This window comes from Ambystoma mexicanum, chromosome 4q, assembly GCF_040938575.1.
Source record: "Ambystoma mexicanum isolate Mex_15411 chromosome 4q, UKY_AmexF1_1, whole genome shotgun sequence".
NCBI classification, from domain to species: Eukaryota; Metazoa; Chordata; class Amphibia; order Caudata; family Ambystomatidae; genus Ambystoma; species Ambystoma mexicanum.
The window spans coordinates 49659404-49683063 of record NC_090928.1 but is presented as its reverse complement, the minus strand read 5'-3'; the positions used below and the strand labels follow the sequence as shown (position 1 = coordinate 49683063).

Below are 23660 nucleotides of genomic sequence, written 5' to 3'. Positions count from 1 at the left end.
TGGCACTCCTACGGTTGCCCCTTTGACTTGCAGCTCCTCTCGATTTACTAAAGGAGTAATATCGAAAGGAACCTCCCCTCCATTGCTGTCCCCTAGGACGAAAAGACAGTTTGGCGAACTGCAGCGCCCAACGATTTCGCTGCAGCTTTGGAGGTCTGCAACCTCTCAACTCTCGTCAGCCTTGCTGCCAAAAAGATGGTCACCATCATAGGGCATGTTGAGGAGCCGGGCTTGCACATCCGGAGCAAACCCCAACTTCCGCAACCACGCAAACCTGCGCATTACCGTGCTCGCCGTCATGGACCGGCTGACGCAATCAACCATGTCCAGACGTGACTGAACGGATTCACATATGGCATCCTTGTCATCCTGCACGATAGCAAGGAAACCATCCCGTTGCTCCACTTCGGGAATATGGTCAGCCGCTAGGGAAATACAGTTCCACAGTGCGTGCAACGAGACAAGGCACAAACTGAGTTGGCAGCCTGAAGCGCCATACCCCCAGAAGAAAATACCTTCTTCGCCCAGCCGTCAAAACGTTTGTCGTCCCGATCAGGAGGGATGGTAGGGTACGACGGCTGATTTGCGGGGGCCGTAGCAGCCTGCACAACCAAACTTTCCGGAGTAGGGTGCGTGGTCAAGTAGCAGGGGTCGCCACTGGCTGGGCGATATTTCCTCGACAAGGACTTGCTCACTGCTGGGAGACTCTCTGGAGCAGTCCAAGCCGCAGCCACCCTTCACTGCAAGGCCATATGGAATGGCAGTACAGGGTCAGTTGGAGGACCTTGGTCCAGGATATCAGTCAGGTCATCCTGCAGAAAATATATAACAAAGGGTGGACCAGTAGAATGGGATGACACCATTTACTCATAAAATCTCAATTTTTTCTCCCACGAACGGCGTTGTACCAGTGGCGAGGACGGCAGCAAGTTATTAATACACCGGGAATCCATTGCCAAAATTATCGGCTGGAGTATCCGATATCAGACGGATCAACTATTTTTCGTTTGCTCCCACACAGGAGTGTATCGAGGATTGTGGAGTTTGAGGCCAGGGGCCTTTCCTTGAGTGTTGCGCAAGAGGAATATTGCACATATCGATAAAGTGGAGTATGTTTTCTGCTACTTTTTGGCTGCCAGTGGAGGATTGATTCCATCTACCCATCTGCTTTCCCTAGAGCTTATATTGGGGAGTTGAATTTGGCCTATACCATTCCAGAAGGGTGGATCAAGTATATCCTGCCCTACGTCCTGAAGAAGGTCTTTATAAGAAGGGCGATAATCATCTCTAACCGGACTGAAACACGTGTCGACGACTATCTAAATTGTCTGGAAATTAGAAACCAGACTTGATATGACACCTGATATTAAGGACTGGGTCACTAATATATGATTGTAATCTATGGAAAGTTCTGTGTAAAGAGCATGAAGACAGTATATGAAATGCCAAATTGGTTTTATTTTTTTTTGTTAAAGAGGTTTGAATGAGGAAATATGGGTTTGAGAATGAATGTCAGAGAGATGTAGACTAAATGAATTGATCTTTTTAAACTATACATGAAAATTATATGAATAATGATTAAAATTGAGATTTTGAGAGTAAATGGTGTCATCCCGTTCTACTGGTCCACCCTTTGTTATATATATAGTTACTTCACTGGCAAGAGTCCGACAGGCAAGTATAATGAGTCTTTTGAACAGTTCTCTAACTGTGTTTCTTTCCTTCCTTAGATGATGGCAGGCATCCGGGGATGGCGACGTGCTGCTGAGATGAATAGCGCTGAAGTTGAGTGAGAGCGCGATGCGACCCTTTCGTATTGGAGTTCTTTTTCTGTGTCTTTTAGGTGCTGCAACGTTTTCAGCGTGGATGCCAGTTATGAAGAAATGCGGTGAGTAAGTGCAGTATGCGGCGCCTCTAGATGTTTCCATGCTAACCTGGAATGTCTTTTCCCTCTTGCAGATGGATGAGAAGTTCCAGAGACAGAGTTCCCCCAGAGGGGCTTGGATTCAGATAAGCGTTTGAAGCTCGTAAAGGCTTTAAAAATAAGCAAAGATTTGCTGAATGCTTACTAATGCCTTTTTTCTTTTCTTTTCCCTTTTCCTTAGGAAGCAGCGTGCCGGGATGTGAATACCACCACCGAAGATGCCCGCAGAACAGAAGAAGCGATGAATGATGGGCAGAAGCGCTGCAAGGTAAGGCTGTTCCCAACAGTGTTCTTGCAGGAACTGAGCGCAGAAGAAAGATGCAGGCCTACTGGAGACCGATCCGAACACGGCGCGTGTCACGCTGCAGGTGCAGAAAACACAAAGCATGTTTCTCAGCCTGGGCGTGGCTTAAATAGTCTCTGGGTATCCCAGGTGTGTCTGGGCTAACCACACCCAAAAGACTAGACTGCACATGCAGTTCTGGGAACCGAAATATGTGGGGGCATCCATCTTGTCCCCATCAATGCACTACAAGTCCAATCCCCAATGTTATCCTATGGGAGTGAGTGAGTCTGGTGCCACAAGCGCCAAGTCTGACTCCAAGTGGGTCTTTGGCGGGATGGAGAGGCCCTTGAGGGCCATGTAGGTGATCGTGGCCTGGCTCCAGCCTGACATCTTGGAGGGCTGGGGACATGAGGGGCAGGAATCACGACACGTACGAGCGTGCCAGCGTTTGTTCCTGGCACCATTTCACCCATCCCCATTCCACCCCCCTCCCTTGCAAATTATCCCCTCCCAACCCCACTTATCTTCTTTTTTCTTTTTCTCAGGAGCAAGCCCGCTGGGAACACTTCTGATCCCAGCGAGCCCGTTCCAGGTGGCCGCCATGCAAAGGGAAAACAGACTACGTTTTCCCTTTCCCGGCGGCCATTTTATTGGACCTTTTTTTTGTTTCGAAATGCGGTAACGTTTTGGAACAGAAAAAAATGCCATTAGTACCCCGGTCTAACGGGCTGGGGTACTAATGGCTATAAGATCCTCGGCGGTGGGCCAATACTGCGCACTGTAATGCCCCCGGGGCTTCGTTAACAGCCACGGGGGCTTCGCTACGGCCCTGGGGGCATTACCTGGGGCGGTATTAGCTGCCGCCTCGGGTCTTATTGCCACAGTGTTACCTTATAAGAGAAATAGCATTAAGATTCATTGTCTTTCATATTTAAAGCCTCTAAAAATCTAATTGTAGCTATTCTGACAGTTATACGATGAGTGACAAAGACAAGCTACCAAAGCATGATTGAATCTGGAACTGTAAAATCATTAGAACAGCGTTTCATTGAGTTTGTTACGTTTCTCGTCAAGCATAGTACATTCAGTTAGCAGAGGTTTTAAGCTCTCAGGAAGATTGAGTTTGAAAAATTGACAATTGTCACCATTATCAATAATATCTCGTATGGATAATACATCTCTACCTACACGGCCATAAGTTTAATCTAAACCTTAGGTAATCATTTCTAAATGCTACAGATGAACTTCTGATAAGATAACTGGCTACTGAATGCACTTTTTTAAAAACAATAGGGTGATTTTTAAAATGAAAATATGAAGCACACTTTTCCCGAGTGTTGATCCAATCATGCTGGTAAAGTTTGTTTGGCTTGCGATGGATTATTCACTAGCAGGTCTAATGGAATGTCTGCTGCAGATAGAACAGGTAAGACTGCTGATCGCCAATTAAATACAAATTAATTTGTCGAGTTCAGTACACGAGGGGCTAGGAACCCAAGCAATGTGTGTGTTTTGGGAGCCAAAACACATTTTCTATAAAGGCTGTATTATTTCCAAGAATAGCTAATATTCAAGGAAATTAAGCCTAGTTCAAATCGAACCATTGCCACTGGGACACAGTTCGGAAGTTGCAACACTCGTCGCCAGAAACAACCTTCAAATTTGTCCCAGAACGTCTTTCGAAATATATATATATATATTTTTTTAGAATTGGAGCCATATAGTAAAATCGGTGCAGCTTTTTGATTGTAGTAAGCAAGCACAGGAAGACAGGAGAATATGCCACATTTGGCAAGTATAGTTTTTGCTTGCGATATGGCTGTCGCAAGTTTTAATTCAATGTCAGCGAGATATCGGTCATCATTGGCTCGGTCGTTTATGTTAATACCTAAATATGTATATTTATGCACCACTTGTAAATGCTCGGCTTATAGGGTCCAACTTGAGTTTTGTTTACAAGTTTTGGACAGGTTGATTTGAAATTGATTCTCTTGGGCATAAGAACCCAGTTCGTCAAGTAATCTTTGGAGACCTTTAGGTGTTTTAGATAATAAAACCAGTTCATCTGCATGTAGTAACCATGCAATAGCTTGCATTCCGAGTTTCGGGGCATCCGTAATTTTATTGTAAAATTTCTCTTTCACGTCTGGAATAAAGAAATTAAAAAGTGCTGAGGCCAAAATACATCCCCGTATTATGCCTCTATAGGTGGGAATGTGAACAGAGAGAAAGCCATCAAGCCCCAGTCGTACTTGAATAGATGTAGATGAATGCAGTAAATTAAATTTGTAATGATAGACGGGCATTTGGTCCGATTCAACTTATCGAATAGCATTGGTCTTGAAATGGAATCGAAGGCCGAGCAAAAGTCGACGAAAGCCAGATACAATGATTGCTTTGTTTGTATACAATGTGCTTTTATAATAGTTAAGTGTTGGGGAGAATTCTCAGAAATGTGCTAATTCCCTCTACCTTAGAGACCCCCCCAGCAGCTTTGCTGTATTTTGAGGGCTTGATTTTTTTTTTTAACCTGGAGAGGCCCTTTTTCCCCACTCATGTATTTTAATATGATTTTCTGGTGTTTGAGTCTGACAAACTCCATAGGCATCATCTTTTACATTGCGTCAAAGAGCACCTTCAGTGCAGTGAGACAGGGAAGTCTTTCAGATTTCCCAATGGTTTAAATACCTTCTCTGGGATAAATTACTCTTTCTCAGAGCAGTAAACTAAAATTGACTTTACTTACATTTGTAACTTTCTAGACCCAGCACACACTATCTTACAATAGGGTGCTGGAGGGGTTACTTCGTATCCCCTTTGTCTAGCTTCTCATGTAGTATTTTTTATTTTACCCTTTCCTCACTGAATGGCTGGAGGCAGTGGTTTTCGTTTTACTACCATTATGGGATTTTACCGCGGGCTGCGTTCGCAGCCACAGTAAAGCACCCATAGATGCCATATTTGTTAAAATGGCCCTGGTCGTCTTTTTTTCACCATTTCTTTGTGGAAAGGTCCTTCTTCAGATTTACTCTGCGCACCAACCAGGTTTGGTCCCTTTGTTCATTTTGCCTTTGGCAGGATTCACGAGTGAAGCACGCCTCTGCCTCCAGGGTGTCTGGCGGGGGCAGGAAGTGAGGGAGGTACCCAAAACTCCCTGTGCTTAATCTCCTGGGAGACAGGAATGCACTCTTTGGTGATTGGCCGGCTGGCTGTACGGCAAGGACAGCCACCCTGCTGGTTGACTGACAGATAGGCTGGAATGAATGGGAGCCAGCTGCATTGAAGGAGAGGCTTTTTTGGCTTGGAAGGCAGAGTCGACCACTGGACAAGGGAATCCGAAGAACTTTAAGACGCCTGCTGCAACTCGTGGACCGTTGGTTTGCCCGGTGAAGCCCTGCTGCTGTGCTGACACTCCAAATTCTTATCGACAGAGAAGCTCCTGCAAGGATAACTTCTCCCTTTGAGTTGGTGGGACCAATCATCTCCAAAGTAAGCCACCTGGACATCCTCTCAATGCTGGTCGAGTCTCTGCTGCAGTTGCTGTTGGAACCGGATAGCCAGGGAGAGGAACACCAGTTTGTGTGCGTCGCTTTTAAGCTGGCCAAGATCTCCAGGAAGATTCCCCCGGACTCCCAAGAAGCAGGCCTGACCAAGCCTGAGCCCCAACAGAGTGCGGGACCCCAGACGCAAGGAAAGCCCATCTTGACAGCCAGGAACCGCGGTGGTGCCATTTGCGGTAGAAACAAGGAGCTGAAACACTTAACAGCCACTTAAGATTGGCGGTTGCGAGCGGTGACCGTCCCATTGCAGTGCAGGAGTCCCCAGACGTCCGTCCTCTTGTCCCAACGACTGAGGCCCAGGAACAGCGAGATCTGCAGAGCTGCACAGGAACAGAAGTAATCTGCTGCACTTTTACTTCAACCAAAAGGTACTACTTAGCTCTTGTGTACCCACCTGTCCTCGTTGGAGTCTTGCTTGCATTTGTAGAGTTGCTGTCAGATTCTTTACCTCACAAGCCTAATCAGCTTGTGGCCCTACTTTGATTTCTCCTATTCTGCAAAGACTTAAAACATTGCGAAAGACTTTCTACTCATCTGCAAGAAGTGCTTCAGTTCACATTGACTTTGCCAGCTTAAAAACATTTGCTGGCCTGGCGCCCGGACTCATTTCTCCTCTGTCTAAGTGTTTTTGCCTTCCTTAAAGGAAAGGGTTAACCGACTTTGCATTAAGGGGTTATTGAAAGTACTTACCTGCTTTAGAATCAGTGTGTGAATACTTGTTTTATTCTGATCTTTTCTTTGACACTAAGAAAACTAAGTGTGTATTTTTTTAAGTACATTTGTGTGTTGCTTTATATTGCTCCCTTCTGAAGGCTTACTATAACTGACTGAAAATGCATAATTGTTTATTCAAGAAACCCTGTGTGTAAGAGTTTATTTGGATACTTGTCACTGTGAATCTCTTAACTCCCTTACAGCTCACATTGAAACCTCTTGAGATAAGCCTGGCTACTCGACCACACTACCAACCTGTGTAGTACAGACTTGTACCAAAGGTTGGGTTCCTATTGCCAGGAGGTCAAGGTTGTTGTAGTGCACCCTAAGGGCACTGCATACAATCTTGCCTAACACTAGGGTCAAGAGGTTGATACTGGTACCTAACCCAGCAATGAAGCATGCTTGGAAGGGATATCGATGCAGTGTTTTTAAAGTCCATTCATTAAAATCTCTTAACACAAACCTGGCGAAAATCTTGCCAGGGGCATCAAGGAGGACTATTGGTGTGGAGTTTTCTGGAGATTGTCGGTCACCCTTTTTGAAAATTAGGATTATTAGTGAACGATTCCAAGACGATGGTAAATGCTTGGTCTGAATAATGTGTCTGCATATGTCAAGCAGAATTCTGGCCCAAGTCTCTGGGTGTTCTTTGAACATCACGTTCAATAAGCCATCTGGACCAGGGGCACTTGAATGACTAGATTTATGAATAAAGTGTAAAATGTCACTTTCAGAGATTTAAAAAAGAAATCTCTAGATGGCGTCAGGTATGCTAAAGTTTGCGAGGGACAGGCATACAAATCTGTAAAAAGTGCAATTCAGTGCGATTCAGATACTCTGTTCATTTGAACAGATCCTTGGGATATAAAATGTGCCTGGTTAAGAAGTGACCAGGTCTGAGCTGAATTTTTCTGGGCATTTGCCTTCAACATGGTTTCACCATCTATCTGGAATTCATCGGCTTTTCGGAAACAAAGCCAGTTTTTATACCTGGTCTTAATGGCTCTAAGGGCGTCACCTTTTTTGATTTGTTGGAAGGAAGCGTACTGCTCTCTTCACACTTCACTATTGAGTTTTTTTCTCTCAACTGTAGATCATAAGTGTGATGTTTTTGTGAAGGTTTTTCCCTGTTCTGGTAGCATGGATTTTGAACAATTGTAAAATGGTACAATATGTTTGTAGAAGTATATGCTTGTACGAGGCAATTATTCAAATTGTGTAAAGATTATAGAGACCATCGGAAACTATTGCGGCCGTTAAGAATAAGAATACCCTTATATTGGGTTTTGGTTAAATGGTTTTTGGTTATGGAGTTGGACCACGTCAAGGTTAGCATCTTGAGATCACCGTTTGAGGACTCCCATGCTGATGGCCTGAGCGAACAAAGTGGAGTGTACATATACATAGTCTATGATGGCCGCTAGAGGACCTCTTTTCAAAGTACTCTTAGGTGGAATGTCGCCTGGAACAGAGCCATTAGTCATGAGCATATTTCTTTCTTCCATAAAGTCCATCTGTTTATTTGTATTATGTGATTGCTGGTCATTAATTAAGCAATGCAGATTTAAGTCACCTGTAAGTATCAAATTGGTGATTTCAGTTGACTGATAGAGAAACTTTACGAGCTAATCTAAGTCGCAGAAGAAGGTATCTATGCATATTCCCACAGGATTCCAGTAAATGTTGATCAAGGCGATAATGTGAGAAGAGGAGGATTGAATTTTGACTAGTTACATGTGATGGTTCGGGGATGCCCAAGGCAGAACCCTGAAGCCGGTGCTCATTTTAACAGCCATCAGAAGTCCAGACGTTGATCAGCCTCTGCAAGCATGCTTAGCTGAGAGTAGAATAGTGTTATGATCGTCCCAGGAGGGTGCATCTGTTTGACATAATTGCTTTACAAGAAACCTGGGTAAGTTGTTTAATTTATTATCAGGGCTAGTCAAGAAATGGGTAAAGCCCCTCGTGTTCCAGCTTGCTAATGAAAAGGGGTTGGATTGCTATGGAACACGATTCTTGAAATTGCACATCAAGGGGGTGTTGGTTATCAGGTCATTAGCCCTCAGCACTGCAGGTGTAGATTTGAAAGCAGTGAGTTGCATTGGCATGCACGGATTGTCATTCATACGTTTTTTGGTATTTGTCATATGGCTTGTTCGTAGGAAAGAAGGTAAGTGTTGCCAGAGACTATAATGAAGCCCAGAGCCCATAGTTCTTATTTGGCTCTTCAGATAGCATTGAGGACCACTCCTGAACTAACCCAGAGCCCGATTATGGATAAATCCGTATGGTCAAGGAATTCAATTTGGTCAAGGCCAGAGGAGTTTATGTCCTCTAGGCTTGGAATGTCCGCAAATATAGCTAAGATAAACCCTCTATTAAGGTCATAGGACGGGTATGGAGCCGGACGACATCTCAATCAGATGACGTTGAATGTGTTGATGGTTGGTCTCATGGTTATAGGTTTCTGCAATAGGATTTGGATCTTAATTACAAGGCATCGGCTGATGTTGAGGACAACTGATCTATTTGTCTAATCCTTGCAAGTCTCAATGTAAAAACTCAAGGCACGCCTTGGATCCAGCCTATGCAATCTCTCTTCCTCTTTCCCTGGATGAAGGGGAGGGTAAAATGAAGGTAGTGTTATTTTTGTGTGATATGGCATTCTGAGACGACCTTTGGGAGGAAATTTGGCTTCACTTGAAGAACTACCTTATCTTTGTGAAAGACTGTATGAGGAGGTTTGCAAGATAAAGCTTGTAATTCACTCACTCTTCTAGCAGAAGTTAAAGCCACTAGGAAGACTGTTTTCTAGAGTGAGAAACCTTAATGGACAGGAATGAAGAGATTCAAATTGAGTACCCATTAGAAATGTTAAGACTAGATTTAAATCCCACAGGGGAACTTGAAAAGGAGTTGGGGGAAGACATTAGTCAATCCTTTCAGGAATTGAATGACTATGGGCAACTTGAAATATGAAGGTTCCTCAGCCATGCACTTAAAGATTGACAGCGCGGCGAGGTAACCCTTGATTGTGCCAACTTGAAGGCCTGAATTTGCCAAATATAGTAAGAAAGAACACCATTGTTGTACTACCTGGAAAAGGGTCAATATTCTTATCTCTACACAAGCGGCAGAATTTGTTCCAATGGCAGCGGTATAAAGATTTAGTTGCTGGCCTCGTGGCAGAAAGCAACACCTCCATTACGTCATCCGGGAAGTCCCAATCTTTGTATCTCAACCTTTCAGAAACCAAGCGTGAAGGTTGAGAGTCCCGATATCCGGATGGAGAACCCGACCTCCCTCTTGCGACAGAAGATCCTCTCTTTGTGGAAGACTAATCGGAAGACAGATGAGCATGTCTAGAAGATCCAGGTACCACACCTGGCCCAATCTGGGGCAATTAGGATCATGGATTTCCGAATCTCCTCAACCTCCTGATCACTTGAGGAATACCTGGGACCGGAGGAAACGCGTAAAGAAGTGGAATCTCCCAGTCCACCACAAACTCGTCTCCTAGAGCTCCTCACGAGGGAAATTCCCTCGAACAATAGTGATCGTGCTTCCAGTTGATACTGGTGGCAAACAGATCCACCTGAGGGTGAAAGTCTCTTGAAGGACTTCCTGAGCTAGTTCCCACTCGTGGGAGACTGTTCTGCCTGCTCAGAGTGTCCGCCGTTGTGTTCTCCTCCCCAGCTAGGTAAACTGCCGATAGAGAGATTCCTTCTTGAATTGGCCAGAACCAGAGCTGCATTGCCGGTCTGCACAGTGGCAGTGACCCTACGCCGCCTCTTTTGTTGAGGTAGTGCATTGCCACTGTGTTGTCCGTCATTATCAGGAAATGTTTTCCCTATATTGATGGCAGGAAAGCTTTCAGTGCTAGCCTGATCGCTCTCAGCTCTAATAGGTTGATGTGTAGTCTGGACTCCGATGGAGACCAACGACCGCTGATGGTCAAATTGTTGGCATGGGCTCCCCACCCAGTGAGTCAAGAGTCTGTGACTACAGTTATCCCCGGCCATGGTTGCCAAAACTGTTCTCCTTTCAAGATGTTCTCCCGACAGGCCCACCACTGAAGGTCTCGTGCTACTCTGTCCGGGATTTGTAGAAGATCTGACATTCTTCCTGAGAATTGTGACCACTGGGTCCTTAGCGCCCACTGGAGAGATCTCATTCTCAGGCGAGCCTCTGGCACTAGAAAAATGCAGGATTCCATGAGGCCGAGCAACCTCAAAAAGTCGAAGGCTGGCAGACGCTGAGCATTTTGAAATCTGGTGACCATCTGTAGAATATCTTGAGCCCTCACTTCTGGTGGCAGGGCTTTTCCAAGGATGTGTCCAGGACTGCTCCAATGAACTGGAGTTTCTGTGATGGTATCATCTGTGACGTCTTTAAGTTGAGGGAGAAGCCCAGTTTGTGGAGGGAGTGGCAAACATAATCAAGATGGACCTGAGCTTGTACCGGGGACACTGCTGATCAACCAGTCGTCCAGGTAGGGGTAGACAGGAATCCCTTCCCGCCTTAGACTTGCTGCCACAACCGCCATTAGCTTGGTCAAGACCCTTGGGGCGGAGGTCAGCCAAATGGCAGAACCCAAAATTGATAGTGGGAGCTGCCAATGGTGAACCTCAGGTACTTTCTGTGCTTGTGATGGATTGGCACATGAAAGTAAGCATCCTGAAGGTCTAGAGATACCAACCAATCCTGAAACTGGAGGGCCTGAATGATCTGAGAAAGGGTTACCATCTTGAACTTGTCCTTCCTGAGGAATTTTTTCAATTCTCGCAAGTCCAAGATGGGTCTCAATCCTCCGTCCTCCTTTGCTATTAGAAAGTTGGGGGAATACCAACCCTTCTTCCTCTCCGCTACAGGTACCAGTTCTATGGCACCTTTCTCTAGCAGGACTAAAATCTTCGGCATAAGGAGCGGGTCTGGAAAGAGTTGTTCCTCAGTGATTGACTGAGGAGCGTGTAGGAAAGGCAGGCAGTAACCTTGGGCAACTGTTTCCAATGCCCAAGCATCTGACGTAATAGCCTGCCATTCCACCAGATGTTGAGTTAACCTGCCTCCTACTGGTGTTGTGTGGGGAGACCTCAAAGGGGTTTAGAAGCGGCTGACACAGATGTTGAGGGTAAAGCAGCACCTGCTGATGTGGACTTTGTACCTCTGACCAGTCCACCACGGGTAAATCGTCTTTGGCCCCTTTGAGCTGGCTGCCCTCTGCCTTTTCTGAATGCAGAGTAAAAACGAAAGAGCTTCCCCTGCCAGGACGTACCTGTGGGGCGATTTGAAGGTTGACGAATTGCAGCCCCAAGAGATTTTGCCGCCGCCTTTGAGGTTTGCAATTTCTCCAGACTCATCAGCTTTCTTTCCAAATAGTGAGGTACCGTCAAAGGGCATATTCAGAAGCCTGGCTTGAACATCGGGAGCAAAACCAGATTTCCGCAACCACGCAAATCTGCGGATTGTGGTACTCGCCCACATGGTTCTGCTGATGCTGTCAGCAGTTGAGACTTGTTTGGAGGGACTCGCACATCGCATCCTTCCCATCCTTCCCTCTAATGCATCTCGTTCCTCCCCTTCTGAGAGACAGTCAGCCGCCGACGAAACGCACTCCCAAAGTGTGCGACAATCTCGCTAGCATGCAAGTGGCGTTAATAGACTTCAGTGCCATGCTGCATGTTGAAAAGATCTTTTTAGAAATAGCATCAAATCTTTTGTCGGCTCTATCTTGTGGGGTATGCCGATTTACTATATAGATTTGGGGAAACAGAAGTCCCCTAAGGTGGGTTTGCACACATCTAGGGTAAAAAAAATCGAAACTGATATATATATATATATTGCAAAAGTGGCTGCAGTCGTGTGGCCAGTTAGGCGATTTTCCACTACCGCCTATGTAATATACATGTGTAGAAAGAGAATTGACCTCACAGGCTGCGCACTACCATCCACTCATTGCCTTTAAAAGAAAGGTTTTATAGCCAAGGTAGTTATTTGAACTTCTGTATTATTGTTCATACAGATTAACAATTGTTATAGTCAAACATGTTGAACTGTATTATTATTCATACAGTTTAGCAATTGTCAGAGTCAACAAACATGTTATGCCTGTATTGTTCTTCATACAGTTTGGCAAGATCTAATTCATGAGTTCTATCTACAACGTGCTTTATGGATGAGATTAACACATATATCACGTCTATTTTATGGATGTGAAAAGCACATACACCACGCCGACACGTGTTTCGACCCAAAAAGAAAAAAAAGGTTGTCCTCAGACGTATGACAAGATAATATTTCAGCAAGTTATGTTAAAATTCTAAAGCAAAGCCTGATTATTTCTATCAGAATTTATCAGTGAATAGTACCCCTATATTGAGCGCAAGGAAACAAAAAATGGGGCAGAGGGAGAGGTGGAGAGGACGCACAGAGAAAAAAACACAGAAGGCTTTGTTAGAAATAATCATTTTTGGTGCGTTATTTGTTCACACAAATTGCTAGATCTGGCACTGTTAATTGACACAACACAAAGTTATTAAACCTAAAATATACCAGTAACAATTGCTTAAATATAATTCATATCAATTTGTCAGAGTTTTTAGCAAAGACTGGTTCACATAATAAGGTATTTTGATAAATAATTAGCTGTATTTGCGATTTTAAGCACAAATTTACCCTGCAAATGAGCCCTTTTGCCCATATAGCCAGTGAAAGTCACGCTTGAGAATCAGACGTGCCATAATGGTTTACTCAGGGACCATTCAAAAATGGATCATTTTAGTAAAATTAAAATGATTGGAAATTACCTACAAGTCTGGTCAGTTTCAGTAAATTGGTTCTTGAAAGTCCCAGTTAAGTCTCTATTGGTTTGGCCACTGTAAGTCGTATGTAGTAGACATAAAAACCATATTTAATATACGGTGAATACCATAGGTGCGTTCTTGTAACTCTATTTTGTGGTAAATAGTATCATTGTTATTCCGTACCTGTTTGGAAAACATAGGTGTATTCAGTATAATGAGTGGTTTCATGGAGAGCGGGGTAGAAGAGTCCCGATCATGTGTTGTTGCAGGAATAGTTTCAAATAAAGCAGAACTGGACTGAAGAACACGGTCAGGTAAGTTTCTAATCTGAATTGGAGGCTTAGCTTTCACTATTTCGACTGACGAAACTGTTGTGAAAGGTTGACTAGTTGCGGTCAATGTTTCAACTGGAGACGAATCAGACGGAGTGCCTGTGAATCCAGCAATCACCAGTGATTCTGGAATCACAATCACACTAATTTGTTTTGGGCAAATCAGCAGACTTGCAACTGGGCAGTTCGAGGTGAGGGCTTGAGTTGTTGGAGTCTTAGAGTCGCCCACTCGACAGAATGGTCTTATGTTGTGGGTTTGAGCATGCATTTTTTTCCTTGCGTGAGGGAGAGCTTGGCAATGGGGATTTACTACTTGGCATGCCGGCGGGATTTCTTCAATGTAGTGAGCCCTTAGTTTGCACAGAGGTTTTAGCGTTATCAATTAGAGAAGGCATGCCAGTTTTCAAAGTGTACACAGTTCTCAATGTGTAGTTTATCACAGGCTACCTAAAAAGTAATTGAGCCTGATGATATGAACCCTGGGGTATACAAATATAAGCTATTTATTCAAACATTGCATAACAACGTGTGATAAATCGAAAGTTTTGCTCACCGCTCGCTTGCCTCGCTGCCATGTGGCACTTCCTGGTACTTGGCTGGTTCGTGTGGACTGGTGTTAATGAGGAGTTCTTGGGAATTGTGGGTGGAGCTAATGCTCGGATCAAAAGGATGACAATAGTAATCACTTCAATGATAACTGCTAGATACAAGGTTTTCGAGCGGCACTTCCTGGTACTTCGGCTGGTGCGCGCAAATGAGTACAATTTGTTCATGGGTGTAAGTCTCAGCAGACAAAATTAGTTCCAAAAATAAATATGAGAGCGGGATCCAGCTCAATGCAGTTTATGAATTTTTTTGAGCGGGACAATGGTTTAACAGAAAAATAGAACATTAAGGAACCATTTCAAAGGTCTGAACTATACTGAACTTTAGTGGTAATAAATATGGAAGGTAATGTGCCAACCAGTCTTCAGTACTGAGATTGATACTTTTAAAGTACTCGTCCATTTTATTGCAATACATATTTCATGTGTTTACTGCATCAAATAATGAATAAAAACCCCAAAATACATAAATGGCATATTTTTGATGTGTACATTCAAGAAAACATTTTTGTGATGACACCTTATTATGTCACCTTCATGCAAGTGAAGGTCTCCAAATCTACCAAAGCTAAAAGCATTAATCCTCAAAAACAAGAGCTGTACACATTTCAAGACTACACGACATTGATGGTCAATGTCACTAAACACAAAGCACAGCACATTTTCATTTAACAATTAAACCACAAACTGGCAAATTTCCATAATGTGTTGCAAGTAAATTACAATCACCCCAATGTGTAACTTAAGGGTTAATACTCACAAGGTGCAGTTTCTTTTAGTTCTGGCTTTTTCAGCAAACCCATTTCTTCCTCATGTTCAACATTGAGTGAAAATACAGACGTGATAACAGGATCATCTGCTTTAACAAACCAAAAGGCACAATAAATATCTTGCCTCCCTTCTCACCAATGGATTACAGTTTTGATCTAAATAAAGGAGACAACTGTCTGCAGTAAACCAATAGGAAAACATTTTCCACCAATAAATATTAACATTGAAGTGCCTGTTCTGTTTGGAATTGTCATGAACGGCAATTTCACATAGGGCAACAATGCATACGATGTAAAGGACAATGCGCTGCACAATCAGTTTGGAGGTGCTCAAAAGAATGTTCACATTTATGAACCTTTTAGGGAGATTTTTGCTGAGGCCTCTGGTGAGAGCTGTAAAATCAACTATCATATTGGTTTTCAGTGTTCCACCCAAAAGATAGACCAGACTATCGATATATGTCAAATATTACTTCCCAGTAATCGAGCAAGTCTGTCTGTGGCTTGCATTTGCTTAGAATCACATGTTTCACATAGGACGCATCTAGTAGTTGATGCAGAGGATTACCTTGTTTATTGAAATTGTAAGTGGGCATCTACAGGGGTGTACCTGCAATACTATCCCCATCTGTGTGTGAGTACCCATGATCCTTCATGTGTCAACGTCCAGATGGTTGTCTGACATAGTATGTGAAACTATATTACTTGAAAATATATATATTTTTTATAAACATCTTTGCTTCCTTGTGGGGAAGCAGCGTGGGCACATGTGACGAAGCAGATGGAAGCCACAGAAAGCAGATTACAGGTAATATTTGTCTTTGCCTTCTGAGGCTTGTGAATATGTTTAGATTCACATGCTTTCCATCGATTAGCAAACCACACTCTGAGAAGGTGGTGGGTGAGCTGTACGAGTAGATTTAACAAGTGTTTTAAGATTGCTTGTCCAACTCGAGGATCTGCTTTTGATCGAGTTTCAACACGACAGATTGTGTCAACCAAACTTCATGTAGTTTCCATGAAAATGTCTTTCAAATGAACATTAGCAAAGAAAACCAATGTAGCTCACGGACTCATGGTAGAAAGTGCCACAGGGGTATATGAAGTGTTTGGTTTGCTATACAGTAGCTCATTGTAATACATCTAACAATCCAACAACGCTCAAATGTCCACTTATCCACAATGTAACTGACATGACCAGTGCACATTGATTCATTCGCACGGTAAGTACTGCGTATACTACTACCAACGTATGCTACAGATCTTGTTGATTCTATGCGTCGATATGCTTTGTGCCCTACGGCGTTCGTATCTAATGCTTGCTCAATAATTTGTATCGCTCCGCTGTGTTCCCCAATGCATGCACCCTTAACCTGATCTTGACCATTGATTCTCAGCGCCTTGCCGCTCTATGACTTCTGATTTGATTTAAGTCTAATCCAATGAACCTAGCCACCGAAATCTAGAAAACATGCTGATAACATTACGTTCATCTTGGTCGTAGATGTACAGAGGGTCCCGCTGCGTCTCGCATTTACTGCCTACCTACTGTTGAGCATCACCTTACTATGCAAGCCTTGTATGCCATTTCACTCTGAACTTGACCACAGACTCCTGCATTTACTTCCTCAACGTCACGTTGCGCTATATATGGTTAGCAACCTGCTTTAAACCGAACTTTCCGTGGCCTCCTAACCTGGCTACTCCTCTTGGCATCATATCATGTTATACCAGCACATAGATGCACTTTGTGTCCCGCTACAAATTTCATTTACTGCTTACCTAATGATTTGTATCGAGCTGTAATGTATTCTATGTGGCCTCTAGCACGTGGCGCATGACTCACCTTGTGTCCCTCTTTCCCATGAAAGACCAGGCTTACCAAAATCTTTTTTCGCACTCAAATATTTTTGCACACTGCTTTTAGGCCTACCTGTAGTTCTCTGTATGTACCAGCTAGTCATACCACTTATTGAATGATTAGGCCTTCAACATAGACCCTACCCTCCAGTCGGACCACCAATCGATCCTACCTGCCTTCGCTCCAACCATAGCATGTGGCCCACAGAGTCTCACACTGTGTATTACCATCCTCTATTAACTTTGATCCTCTTCTTTGCCTTACTAACTGGCCTCATTCAGCTAGAACAGACCCTATAGCCCAAATATGAACCTACCTCTTTCCTCCAAGATTAATCCCACGAAATTCCTGCCGGCTCTGAAACATAGTCTAAGAGAGCCTCACATTAAACCTACTTTATTTCTCACGAACCTCAAACCAAGCACTGGCAGCTACTACAAAACAAACCAGACCGTCTAACCTCATAGACGTGCCAACCTCTAGCCAATGGATCAAACTATTTGCATCTAAACCAACAGCTAATCAACCCTGCAGAGGGGACCTTAGAAGCTGGTCAAGTGGCACAGCGAGTAGAGCGCTCGCTTTGACATCCGTGCAGAGCCTGCTAACCCAGGTTCGAATCCCGGCGAGGCCAAACTCAGCCTTTCATCCTTCCGAGGTCGATAAATGAGCACCACACACCGTGGGTAATAATAAGCAGCGCTCAGATACCTGAGGGTTCGTAGCGCTATATAAATGCCAAATTATTATTATTATTAAAGACTAGGCTCCATACTTACTAGACGCTCTATACCAGTAGAAACACCTCTGGTGATAGATACTACTCCACCTGACCTCAACAAAGCTATTCCGAGCTCCACACCGCCTCAACAACCTCTGCGCTCTTCAGCCAAGATACCTCAGACTAAAAAATCTAACAGGAATTCAGAGACCACCATCATAAGCCCACCTCCAGCCTCAAACGCTCCCATCAAAGGCACTAATTAACACCAGATCCATCATCGCACATGAGACTGACATAGCGTATGTTATCAAGGGAGATGTAGATTTCTTAGCTATTTCAGAGACATGGCTTCATGTGGCTGCAGGACCATCTCTCCTCCTGGCCACCCCAGACTCTTACACCATGGCAAGAGCAGATAGAGAAACCTCAAAAGGTGGTGGATCGCCTTCATCGCCAAGACAAGCCTAGCTATAAGAGTAACCACTGTCCCTTTGGTCAAATCATGTGAATTAATCTGTCAAATTAGCCACCTCTAAAACTAGCACCTTAACTATCCACTTAATATACCGACCTGCTGGCTCCATTGGTTCATTTGAGGAGGATATAAATACCATACTGTCAAACAATACTAAACCTACCTCTCAAATTTTACTGTTAGGTGACTTTAATCTAGGGTTCGTAGACCCAAATGACCTTCCTGCTATACTACTTGCTGACTCACTAACTGACTTAAACTTCACACAAAGAATAGTCCATCTGACCCACGAAAAAAGAGAATATTAGATTGGGTAGCCGGCCACAACTGCGAAACCTTCATCACAGCTATCGAACCCCAGACCTGGTCAGACCACTCTCTAATCTCCTCTCTGTGCCAGCCGGCCAGCCAATAAAACAAAACTCACGCTCCCACCCCTCCTAACCATCAACAAAAGACCACTGATAAGGTGATGCCTATCATGTTACCTATTCTAAAGGCGTCCAAATCACAAGACCCAGCAAAACTCATTGACGTGTTAAACACTACCATGACCCAAGCTCTTGACTCCATCGCACCACTCAAACTTCGAAATAGTAAACCAAAAGCTCATCTCAATACTTGCTTCACCCCTCATCTGAAAGCTCTCAGACTAGAAAAAAGGAAAATGGAAGCCACCTGGAAAATGTTATCCTCTAAAGAAAATAAAGATAAGGTAAACTATCTGCCGACTACAAAGCTGAGATCATTAGAACGAAACAAGCAACTTATAAATGATAGGATTCAGAAGGCCAGCTCCAACACCAAGGAATTTTTTGCAATCCTGAGGGAATTAGAATCACCCCTGATGAATCTTGCCTAAAAAACAAAGAATGGTGCAGATATACAAAATGCTCTTGCTATTTACCACCCTCCAAAATAAAACAGCCAAAAGACTCAATCTTCCCAAATCAGACACATCCCAGAGGCCCCAAAAAAACCACCCTTTAACGCCAAGAATTCAAATTTGCCCAAGTCACCATCGCCGAGGTAGAAAAGATTGCCTCTCTGAAACATTCAAGGTGCCAAGGTGACCTATGCCCAGCCCAAATTATCAAAGCAGCAGCCAGGGATCCTGCCGCGTTTACAACTAAACTCATAAAAGCTTCATTTAAAACCGGTCAGGTTCCAACTAACCTCAAGGATGCATGGGTTCTGCTCTTACTCAAGAAAGCTTCGCTAGACCCAACCATCCCCACTAATTACAGGCCTATGACGAAGGTACCGTTCCTCCTCAAAATTATCGATAAAACGGCCTACCTCCACATACAGCAATACCTCGAGGCGACATTCAGGCTTCAGGCCGCTCCACGGAACTGAAACTGCCCTGATTGACTTGAAACTACAAATTGATCAAATGAAAAATAACAGACAATGTGCATTGCTATTACTACTGCACCTCTCGGCTGCCTTTGACTTGGTAGTCCACAACATTCTGTGTGAACACCTCTCAACGGCAGCAAACTTATCACAAGAAGCTGCTGACTGGATTAAATCCTGTCTAAGCAGCCGATCAATGAGAGTCTTCTCTCCTGCGGCTGCAGACCCGACCCCCATTACATGCGGAGTAGCGCAAGGCTTGTGCTTCTCCCCAACCATGTATAATGTTTAATGTATTTACCAAACCCTTGTTTGATAAAAATGGATCATCTGGGTGTCATCTACACTAACTACGCAGATGACACTCAGATACTTATACCACTCTCGTGGAACTACGACGCGGACCATGCCCTACTAAACAAAATGTACCTCATTAACCACGCTTGGATGGCAGTCCACAGCCTCTGCCTGAATGATAAGACCAAAATCCTAATACTAGGCGCCTCCACTAACCTTAATAAGCTCAACACCCAATACTACTCCTTTAGTATTGATGGCAACATTATTAAAACTGCTAAGCAAACTAAAACCTTGGGTTTCTACCTAGATTCCACACTGACCCTTCGAACACAAGTCAATGCGACTGCCTCAGCCACGTCCTACACGTGCAAGTTTATACATGCTTGCAAACCCTATATGCAGGCACAAACAAATCCTAAACAAACTCCAAATACTACAAAACAATATTTGGTTGTGGAATTTAGCCCACTTGTGCAACATACATGACTTTGGAACCTAGCCTATTTGAGCACCCCACTTAACTGCTGCTTCTAGTCTTAGTTGGTTGAATTCTGCAACTAGTCAATGTTGCGCCCTCTTAGAAATATCACATCTAGCCTATGCCCGTATTTGCATTTGGTAAACTACACCCAGCCCTGCCTGTTTTGAAAACATGCAGCCTTGCCACTGACTGCGCCCCACCGTGTCACAGTATTACACAAAGTTAACTAGAGAGACCCTACTCATTCTAAACAAACCGAGCCAGCCCTTGCTCACGATGCCCACTCGTATGACGAATCTCACTAACCTACGCCTACTCCCTCTCCTGCTAGCCACTCTACAAATCTCAGCAATCACGTGCCATCCAATATTTAGCAAGCCCTTACTAACTACCAATTCAGGGAACTTCGGAACCAATGTTTACGACAGCACTCCCTGCACCCTAACGACTAGAAAAGTTAGACTCTGCGCACGCCTCAGCAGACTACACGACCAACTTGCTAGATCATTACCTCCTGCACACATCAGAAGTGGCTCCCACTCTACTCACAAAACTCCCAATGAGACAAATACTAGGACTGTTTATCCAGAGCATACCGCCACTAAACCAGACATCGATAATAAGCCTAAAAGCCCTCACCAACAGCCATCACCTTCCACTATCACCAAATCTCAACTTGTTCCCCAAATTAAAGCAGCACTAATAAACGCAAGGTTTCTAACAGCACATGCGACAGACATCACCGACCTAATAATAACTAACAATCTCGACTTCCTAGCCATCACGGAATCTTGGTTGCATGAGGCTGCAGGACCCCTACTTGCCGTAGCTGTCCCAGATGGTTACACTATAATTAGACAAGACAGAGTAAATGCACAAGGTGGAGGAATTGCCATTATCGCTAAAACCACTCTCGCTATGAGACTTGCCCAAACCCATAACTTACTCTCGTGTGAAACCCTCACAGCTAAAACTCCCTCTAACTGACTCCCAAACACTAACTATCCATCTCATTTACAGACCTCCAGGGCCCAATGAAACCTTTGAGGAGGACATCCTTATCCTCCTCTCGAACAATCTTAAAACTACGTCCCAATGACTTGTCCTAGGCGACTTCAACCTAGGTTTTAATGACCCCCCTTGATAAACAGGCCACAATTATAGCTAACTCATTATCTGAACTAGGACTATCCCAAAAAGTTAATGAGCCCACACACGCTAAAGATAGAACCTTGGACTGGGTGGCAGAATACAATTGCTCTGCCAATATCACTGCCATTACGCCCTATCCATGGACCGGTCATTTTCTCCTGGCCTTCTCACTACTAGACCACTCTTGCCCACTATACCCACTGCACCCCCCCTGTCCAACCAGAAATAAAAAAAGCATTACCAGAGATACTGTAATACCAGCTATCCTACCCACCTTAAATCGTTTAGATGACAATCTTGACCCAAGCATACTTGTGAAGGAATACAACAAAATAATGCTAACCACACTGGATAGCATTGCACCCTTGAAACTCAGACCTAGCAAACCTAAAGCACACCTCAATAAATGGTTCACCCCCCAACTCAAGGACCTTAGACTCAAGGAACTGTGAAACTACATGGAGACTCCTCCCAACTACCACCAATCAAATAAAACTCAGATTTCATTGCAATACAAAAAAGATTTCTCGCAAAACGCAACTCCTACAACAAACGTATCGCTAGGGCCAACTCCAGTACCAAAGAACTATTCTCCATCCTCAAAGAACTAGAATCCCCCACCACCACACCTGAAATTTGCATTAACGACAAAATGTGGTGTTCTGCGATACAACAGGCCTACAGGCCTTAACGAATAAAATAACTACCCTTCAAAACAAAATAGCTAAAAAAAAAAACAATCCATTAACCGCTCACCTAACCATACCCCCGCTAATGCCCCGCCTAAAGACACTAACCTAACCCCCCCCGCCGCTCCCCATTTCTACTTTTCCAAAATGTCTACCCTTGAGGCTGAGAAAGTAATTCTATCACTCAAGCCCTCCAACTACCAAGGAGACCTCCGTCTGGCTCATTTTATCAAAGATGCGGCAAGAGATCTTGCGCGGTTCATCACTAAACTGATTAATGCCTCATTTTCCTCAGGAATTGTCCCAGCTAATCTTAAACAATCATGGGTGCTCCCACTACTAAAAAAAAACAAACTCTAGATCCACTAATTCCAATCAATTATCGCCCCATCACCACCGTACCCTTTCTGCTCAAGATCCTCGACTAAGTGGCCTACCTCCAGATCCAACCATTTCTGGAAGAACAAACTCCTGGTGCTCGTCAATCAGGTTTCCGACCCCAACACGGAACAGAGACGGCCTTTATTGACCTGAAAGCACAGGTAGATGAGCTGAGACACAAAGGGAAAACAGCCCTCATTTTATTATTAGACCTCTCAGTTGCATTTGACCTGGTAGACCACAACCACAAGGTCCTCTGCAGACACCTAGACACGGCTGTCAACTTTTCTAAAGAGGCAATCATCTGGATTGAGTCCTTCTTGAGTGACAGAACTATGAGGGTCTTCTCGCCCTCAGCAGCAGCAGACCCTATCCCCATCACATGAGGTGTTACCCAAGGATCTTGCGTCTCCCTCCACCTTGTACAACATTTTCAACAAGCCCCTCTTTGATCTGGAGTCTCTTGGTATCACCTACACCCACTATGCAGATGATACTCCGATTCTCCCACTTTCCGGGGATTACGAAGAGGATTTGGCCTTGGTGAACAGGTTGCATCTCATCATCCACTCATGGATGGCCATTCATGGTCTATGCCTGAATGATGAAAAAACAGAAATCATATTGGGTACACACGCCAAAATAAAATGAGGACCGAATTACACATCATTCATTATTGATGGTAATACTATTAGGGTGGCCAAAGAGGTGAAAACACTCGGGTTCTACCTTGACTCCACCCTATCCTTCACTAAACAAGTTACTACCCTGGCCTCTGCCACAGCATATACATGCAAGTTGATTAGAACGGGCAAACCCTTTCTATCAGATGATAATTGCATTACCCAAGCCAGAGCCTTGATCTGATATAGGCTTGACTACTGTAATGCATTATATATTGGTGCCAACAAAGCTATCACCCAAAAATTCAGATTCTTCAAAACAACGCCCTTAGAGTGGCAGTAGGTGTATCTGCCTCCTTGACACAAGGCCTTGAACAACGCTGCCCCCAGCTACCTTGCAAACAGAGTCCAAAGAAGAATCTCTACGAGACCAACAAGACTTACCAATGCCAAATGAATTAACATTCCGAGATTCAGACTAACCAGGATGGGGGGACAGGGGTTTAGGGGGAGGTGGGGTGGGGGCATGGGACTGGACAGCTTCCAGGTCAAAGCGGCCCAACTCTGGAACTCCCTACCACACCATCTCAGAGCGGAGAAATCCTACCCCAGGTTTAG

At 44.1% G+C, this 23660-nt stretch overlaps 1 protein-coding gene across 9 annotated transcripts in view; it reads right to left on the bottom strand.

The window, feature by feature from the left end:
• The window catches only part of LOC138467448 (zinc finger protein 567-like), a 359879-nt gene that overhangs the window by 92944 nt on the left and 243275 nt on the right, over positions 1 to 23660 (bottom strand). For 5 of the 9 annotated variants that reach the window (XM_069607441.1, XM_069607448.1, XM_069607444.1 and 2 more), the window contains one exon: positions 14988 to 15086. In XM_069607441.1, the coding sequence (XP_069463542.1) occupies positions 14988 to 15086 (99 nt within the window). The remainder of the gene's footprint in view (positions 1 to 14987; positions 15087 to 23660) is intronic. The other 4 variants (XM_069607442.1, XM_069607449.1, XM_069607445.1 and 1 more) reach the window with 1 other exon arrangement.